The following is an 8186-nucleotide window of genomic DNA, read 5'->3' on the forward strand; positions in this document are numbered from 1 at the left end:
GTTAAAGTAACGTTTTTCTTGTCCCTTTTAAAATTATTAAAACAATACTCTATGATTGTCGCGCCACTAGATACTATAAGAAGCAACCGAAGCCTCGAACCCTTGCAGGCACCAGCTTTAATTCCACATTCACCGAGTCATACAAGCGGATGGATAGGTAGCGAGTGAATTTTGTCTAAGCTGCCCGAAAAAAGCTTCATTAGATACACAAACGTATCTTGTGGAATGAAGTTTAGTTTCTTCAAATGAAAAAGCAGAGAAGTCCATATAACAGTGAAAAAGCGGCAAATATAGATACGTTTCCAAAAAATAAGAAGATGGATCCATTGAACCTAATCTGATTTGCATGTCCAAATATAAACTTATGGAAAAAGATTGAAAGATTGAATGGGAATCAGAAGATTTTTAATCTGCATTTGTTAAAGATGTAATCCAATTCAGTGGATTAAATTCAGCAGATGTAGATAATTTTGAATGTGGAATGCGCAGCGTCAGATGGGAAGAATTCATATTCCGTGAACTAAGCTGCATTGCTAGCATATGTGAAAATTATGAGGGAGGACGACATGGTCCAAGTTACCTGAAAAGGAACAAATTACCTCGAATACCGTCCGGGAGTTCATGTTTTTTCGCGGCAACTGTGTTTACCACAACTGTGATAACACTTTTTCAAGAAAATAAGTGCAAGATGAGTCTGTAAATGCTATCACTAATATATATTAAGGGGATATACAGTCTTTTTCTAAGAATACGGTGTTACTACATCACAAAAAGATTTCTTGGCGAAAATTTGAAAAAAAAGAAACAGAAATCCTGACATGGTCTTTATGAAAGTGCTTTACCAGAAAACAATTTTCAAGTCGATCCTGCAGGTACGAACATTTATAGAAATCTGGGGCATGACCCAGAACTTCATCTTATAATGCTTTACGCAGAAAACTGAAAGTGATTGAAGACTGACATTTTAGAGATGCCACTATGCTTGTGGTCAAAAACCACCGACAGTTACTTCGGAAGATCGATTCCTGCAAATTCCCAAGTGGTATCTATTCCACAGATGTTGTTCTTCACATATAACAACTGACATAAGTCCAAACAATAAGATAAAAAGAAATTTTGACTTTTAATCTTTTGAAGGTTTTCAGATCAATTGATAATCTTCTAAAATCGGCTAATTGTCCGAGGAGCAGAAGGGCTGCCGAGTTGGGTCAAGGGGTTGCAAAGAGCAACTCATTATCGACTCGGTAGTTGTAGGACAAGCATGTAGAGGCCAAAGAAACCTCCTTAGTTGCTATATTGATTATACCAAGGCTCTCGATAGCGTCCCGCATACCTGGCTATTCGATATCCTACGTCTGTATCGTATTTATCCCAAACTAATGAAGTTTTTGGCGATAGTCATGGAAGGGTGGCATACCACCTTATCAGTATGTTCATCTGAAGGTACCAATACCTCAAGCCCATTCGTATACGGAGAGACATCTTCTAGGGGGATTCGTTGATTCCCCTTTGGTTTTGCATGGCTTCTGAATGATGCTAGAGGCCATGGTTTTGCGATAAAATATGTCCTACGTTCTAAGTGTACACTTAAAACATTTGATATACTTAGATGACATCAAGCTATATGCTGGTCCTGATGACCACCTTACAAGTCTGTTGCGAATAATAGACATGTTCAGCCGTGATATTCGGATGGAATTGGTATTAGACAAGTGTTGAATCCAAGCCATCTGCAAGGGTCATCACGAGGCGCATGCCGGACATAGCATCGAAGCTGTGACCGAAACAGATTTCTACAAGTACCTAGGAATTCTGCAAGGAACTCATGCTCGAGCTGGTGATCTAAAGGATGTTCTACTGCCACGTATGAAGTCTTCAGCCCGCATCTCTCGGGGAAGAATAAGATAAGCGCATTGAATGTATTCGATATCCCCCCACTGGTTTATGCATTCGAAATATTGCCATGGACGAAGACCGATCTGGAAAACGTCTAGCGGCGGATACGGACTACTATGTCCAAATTCCGAATGCATCATCCAAACTCTACCGAGGATCGGATGAACCTGCCTCGAGACATCGGAGGTAGGGCCGTTGACGTGGCGGCACAACATCATCACCAATTCAACTCGTTGTGGGCTTATTTTTACAGCAAAAAGCAGGCGAGTTTCTTGCATGCGGCTGTCTGTAGGGCAGACTGTGAACTGACTCCACTTTACTTGAAGAATCCATCATTCAATCCAATGAGTGTGGTGAAGCCGGACCAAGAGCGGAACAATGAATGGAAGTCGAAGGCAATGCACGGTAAACATGTGAATTGTGATTGGAAGCCATTTGTCGATTTGCATTTTTCGAACAGGTGGCTGTGTGCTGGAAGTTCTTTGCTGAGATGGAGGGGTTCATTTGTGCCATTCAGGATGGCGTGGCCGCCACCCGAGCTCATAAAAAGTTTATCATAAACGAGCGGGTCAATAATGACCTACGTTGGACCCTCTCATTCATGGCTGCAATGTTATGGCACCGGTGCAATACACCACCAGACATTATGCTGTATGTGAGGTGGTTCATCAAAATCTAAACATACAAGCATAGGCTAATCACGGGAACATGTCCTATTTACCGATATGAGCCGCAAGCAATATTTGATAGTTCTGCTTACAGCATGTATTGGGTCGGGCAAGTTCTAATTGATCACCGCATACCATACAACAAGCCTGACGTGTTGTTAGTTGGCAAGACGGGTTGCTCCGCGTATATTGTTGATGTGGAGAAGAAGGTCAACTATGAGTCACTGGCTCTGGAAATCAAAGAAATCTGGAGTCTTGAGCGAGTGGTTGTAGCTCCCATAATATTGTCAGCTGGAGGTATTGTACCTAAATCCCTCACGGCTTCCCTTGATGTCCTAGGACTCTCACACAGTCTGGCTCAAACCATGCAGAAGTACACCATTCTGTATACATGCTCGATGTTGCGGGGAGTACTCAACGGATTCTCCCATTAACCTACCACCGGCCACCATCACCAGCGCCCCTTTATAAGTTAAGTAGATAGGATCGTCCGAGCCTAAATGCTTGGCATTGTGACAAATTGGGGCAACTCGAAAAATATACTAATCGTTGGCACAACAATCCGTATTAGAACAGAGCCTTCATTCTAGAAGGTAACGGTGCACTGCAGTACACTCCAGAAGGTAATGTGGTCAGCATTGTGGTCGCTCGAGATTATTACTCTGATTTGACTCACGTACTCACAGTCACAGTCACAGCTGAATCGACTGGTATCCGACATCCAATCACGATAACAAATCCCTCTGTTACCAGTGAGATTTGAACAGTGACCTTGCACTTCGACAGCCCAACGCTCTAACCAGCACATAACGTGAACGATGTTGAATACTACCGAGTACACCTCTCGTCATAACTCCATCTGCGGGATTCTCTATCAAAATCTTGCGTTAAAGTATAACTTTGTAGGAATCTCCATATTATTAGTATACTCCACGGAGAATGTTGGAAAATGACCGAGCCAAACTACTGTGGGATCATACTATAGCCACCGACCACAGTGTGTATCACAATAGACCCAATTTAGTTCTGTTTCTAAAGGAAGAACGAGCGTCCTTCATCATCGATGTAGCCGTACTATGGGACCGGAACACTGTTGAAAAACCGCCAGAGAAAATCCGAAACTACGGCGCTTTAGCGGGCGATATGAAGCAGAATTGGAGACTACAGAAAATTGAAATACTTCCAGTGGTGATTTCAGTGACGGGATTTGTCCTGCAGAACTTGCATGAAGTGCTGAAATCGCTCGATTTCAGAGCTGGACTATACATGGAAATGCAAAACGGTCATCAACGCAATCTGTGGATTTTGGCTTTAATCCGTATTGTCTTCTATTTAAAATCTATGTAGCGTGATGTAGCTGGGGTGAAGGATTCGACACGCCTATCGGATGAATTGCAGTGACGTTACACTGGATTCCCCTCCAAATACCTTCCCTGCCTTTGGAGGTAACATGAGGCATTGCAACATTGAGGCTGTGTTGCAGGATTGACTGCTTCCCCAATACTCGTTGGAACAAAATTCGGAAATTTGCTTTAATTTTTTTGATGGGACCCCAGGGACACGAAGTACCTAATATGGTTGAGAGTCGTTCAACAATACCAGAGCGGTTCTTGACCCTTGGATGTTTTGGCGGTTATGCCATCAATCACCAGGTATGGAAGACGTAAGCATCGTATGATTTGGACGAACCCGCTATATGAATTTATCGTCCACGCCTATTACCGTGTCACGGATTTGGAACGGAATCCATACGGACACCGATTACATGACGCATTGATAACTCAATTTCCGGTTCTGGGTGTTTCGACTCATCAAAAGAGTCGAAAAGTTGAGGAAGGAGATTCGCCGTGTCGCGCAAGCATTTCTTGGAAATCCATCACCAAGACTGAACAGATGCGTTGCCAACATCAATGGAAACTATCATCTGCGCAATAATGTGCCAATCGAAGAAATCCTGAAGGTGATGAAGCAGAAACTTGCGGTATGCTTCAATCGCATCCGTAGGCATCCGTAGGCATCAGCAAAGGACAGACAACACCTTGTTCTTCCAGAACCAATGGGGATTTTATAAAAATCTCACTAACTCAAGTCGTAAAAGTAACCTCGATCTGGATCAGGCAAAAGACTTCTGGAGAAGTGTTTGGAGCGAACCCAACCGTTACAATTTAGAAAGAGCGTGTCTGACATCGTCCGAATCCATACCCTCAATTTAGATGTTATTATAGCTGTATCCTTCGCTGTCGGTAGATTTTCCCTGAACAATTGTTTTTATGTAATATTTCTCCAAACCCAAACGCATGCCAATATCCCTGCTGAACTGGATTGTAGCATACAATTCGATGTCGTCAATATAAATTAAATGACTTAATGTACGTATGCGTTATTTAATTTGGAACCCGTATTTGCTTTCACAGAGCAGATGGGATCGCGGATTCAAAGCCAAACGAAATAACAGTGGGCTTTGATATACGACTTGAAAGATGCCACACCTAATTGGTATCTCTCCTGATGTTTGTGAGAATACCGATAGCTTCGTGCTCCAATTCTTCATCACTGTTCTCAAGAGAAGAACTTGTAGTAACCACGAATATGATACGGACTCAAAGGTTGATTTATAATCGATGTAGGCTGTAGAGATATTTGCTTTTTGATGGACAACCTGCTTCGCAGCTAACGCATCGTTTATAAGCTGTTCTTTACAACCTCGGGCGCCTTTTGCGCATCCGTTTTGCTCCTCAGCTATCAATGTATGAACATAAAGATGTTTGGAGATGTTCACGCACAGAACTGTAATTGGTAGACATTTTGAAGGGCAAGAGGCACCCTGTTAACGAGAAAGTGTGGAACTAATTCAGGATGGGCAATCATCAGAATGTGTGCGGATAGCTGAGTAATTAGAGCACAGGGCTGTCATACGGAAGGTCGCGGTTCAAATCTCACCAGTAGTAGTGGGGTTTGTATCGTGATTTTGAATCAGTTCAGGGTAATAAATTACAACGGCTAGGTTGTCTCCAAACACTTCTCCAAAAGTCTTCTGCCTGATTTAGATCGAGGTTACTTTCACGACTTGAGTTTATAAAATTTATATAAAATCCCAGTTAGTTCTGGAAAACAAAGTTTTATCTGTCTTTTGCTGCAAGCTCTTTTGATACCGACTGATGCGTTTGGAAAATACCGCAAGCTTCTGCTTCAGCACCTCAACGATTGGCATGTCATTAGAGTGATGACAACTTCCAATCATGTTGGCAACGCAACTGTGCACCCTTGGTGAAGGATTTCCAAGAAGTGCTTGCGTGAATTTCCATCTCCAACTTTTTGACTCTTTTGTTGAGCCGAAATTCCCAGAACGGTAAACTCCTCCTATGCATGCTTCTGTTATTCGCTCCAACGTGTTGATTATTGAGACGAATAACCGTGGCAGCTCCAACCAGGTTGTGAACCTCTGTAGCCAAACAATCAGCCAATATTTTGTCAACGGCAGTAGTGATGTTCGTAGTTGCCGAAGTGAACTTCAGTTTTGGGGTCTTTGTCCTAGCATTTGGGAGGATCTCAGCATGTTCTGTGAATGCGATTTAGAATGCGGTCAAAGCCTCATTATAAATTAGGTCGACATCCTCAGTTACTAAGCTTCTCTTGACTACTGGGTTCATAGAATGCCTTACAAGTGGAGTACTTGTGTTGCCCATTTGACTAGTCCGGTAAGTTGATGACTCCCCAGCTCAAGTAAAACTTCTCCCCCCTCAATTGATACTTCTTCAAAGATTTGCTAGTTGCTAGGACAACTCGGTTGTTATTGATTATCACCCGATACTGGTTGACGATGTTCTGTTCCAGAACATAACTTAGTTCCGGAAATCGGGTTATGAACGCTTCATATAGGCGGTGTCTATACCCTGATGGACTCCATTCCAAACCCCTGGCGCGGACCATAAATTCATTGAGTTTCTTCGTCCAAACCATACGACGCCTACGTCTTCCGTCCCTAGTGGTTGACAGCATAACCGGCAAAATATCCAAGTGCTAAGAACTGCTCTGACGTTGTTGAACGACTTTTAACAGGTTGAGTACTGTCTTCGGATCCCTGGAGTCCCATTAAAATAATTTCCCCAATTTTGTTCCCACGTATATTGGGTCAACTCTGCAACAGAGCCCTAATGTTGGAATGCCCCATGGTTACCTCCAAAGGTATGGAAGGCATTTGGAGAGGAGCTGCTAAAATACAATGTAACGTCACTGCAATTCAGCCCAGATTATGGATTTTTTAAGAAGGTTTACTCGCCCAAAAGGAAAGGGTTTAGGAGGACGAGCACAAATGGAAACGTTCTGCTTGTCCACGGCTAATTATTTACAAGATTAACTTGCGATATTCATAGCTGTCCCGGTAGGCCATGTCACTATCCGCAACCCATGACACGCGCCTGGTCGCATGTCGCTCTGCGTTTGCCACTCAGGTCGAGACTAACCTGGTACGCCAGAATAAAAGACAGGTAATCTTTCTTTTCCAGCATGTATTCTACAGGACTACCACTCTCCTTTTCCTCTATTATGGAAGTCTCTTCAACTAAGTCTCCAGGTTTCATTATACCATATAATACCTCACAGACTATAACATCATTTCGATCTGTTTTATTCTGAGTTGCTTGTTGTCCTCCTTATCTGTTCCCACCGTACCATGTTGAACCCTCCTCTTTTAATTTAGAAGCCATTCGTCATTAACTTTGCTACTTTCAGTATATTTTTTCTTTAATTGATAATCCATTTTCAATAAAAAACTTGTCAGCAAAATCTTCCCTGAATTTCTTGAATATTTTCCCAGATACCATAATCTTAAGACGAGAGATTTCAATTAACAGCTATTTCCATTGACAGAGTCTTCCCTGCCACAGCCATTATCGCCCAGTTGGTATGTTCTGAACCGAAATATCTTAAACTTCCAGAAGTCATCCGTTATTTTATTAATACGGAACACATAAAACGACAAAGTGACGTGTAACATCTTGTACTGTATCTTTCATCGGACAGTAGCCAATTGCCAAAATGAAATCTCCATCGATTTTTCCTCTGTTCCTGCTAAGGACAAATTATCAACTAAATATTTAATACGATTTCTTGCAAAAGGAGCATTGGAAGCTGAAGGCTTAGTGCGTTCCCTATCGGAATTCATCATGCCCAGGCTCGATTCTTCTGTTCTTAACGAAATGCTTGGCGCTTTATTGCCACCCTGAGGATATCAGCTTCTATGAAAAAAAATAAGTTAGGCTCTTAGTAACAGGAAATTACATAAGTTCGGGACTATTGAATCACAGAAACTTAGATGGGGGCTGTGCCGAATATTGGATACGCTGCAAAGATTTGAGTCCAATCTAAGTGCGGAGTGAATTGTCGAAGTAGATTCTGTTGTCCTGGTTGAGTTAGTTTTTGATTCGGATTATGACGGACGATCACTCTTCCGTGTTGCCGTAACTTATCTAGTCAAGTTATCTATGGCACGTTTTCGGATTTGAAGAAAAAACTACAGAAGAGACCTTGCCCCAGTTCACAGATCCATTAATTGAAAAAATTTCGGAACTCCCAACAACACTCGTACGTGCCACATCATAATCATGGGAGATTAAAGAATTC

At 42.3% G+C, this 8186-nt stretch overlaps 1 protein-coding gene across 1 annotated transcript; it reads left to right on the plus strand.

Moving 5' to 3' along the window:
• Nucleotides 1-3503: 3503 nt before the first annotated feature.
• LOC119658108 lies at nucleotides 3504-3911 on the plus strand. Its single transcript, XM_038065375.1, has one exon. The coding sequence runs from the start codon at nucleotides 3504-3506 to the stop codon at nucleotides 3909-3911; it is 408 nt and encodes a 135-aa protein (XP_037921303.1).
• The last annotated feature ends 4275 nt before the right edge of the window (nucleotides 3912-8186 follow it).

This window comes from Hermetia illucens, chromosome 5, assembly GCF_905115235.1.
Source record: "Hermetia illucens chromosome 5, iHerIll2.2.curated.20191125, whole genome shotgun sequence".
Lineage (NCBI taxonomy): Eukaryota > Metazoa > Arthropoda > Insecta > Diptera > Stratiomyidae > Hermetia > Hermetia illucens.

Bases quoted from the DNA above. Each gene is read 5' to 3' on its own strand.
- LOC119658108 (XM_038065375.1), top strand. From the start codon at position 3,504: ATGTTGGAAAATGACCGAGCCAAACTACTGTGGGATCATACTATAGCC.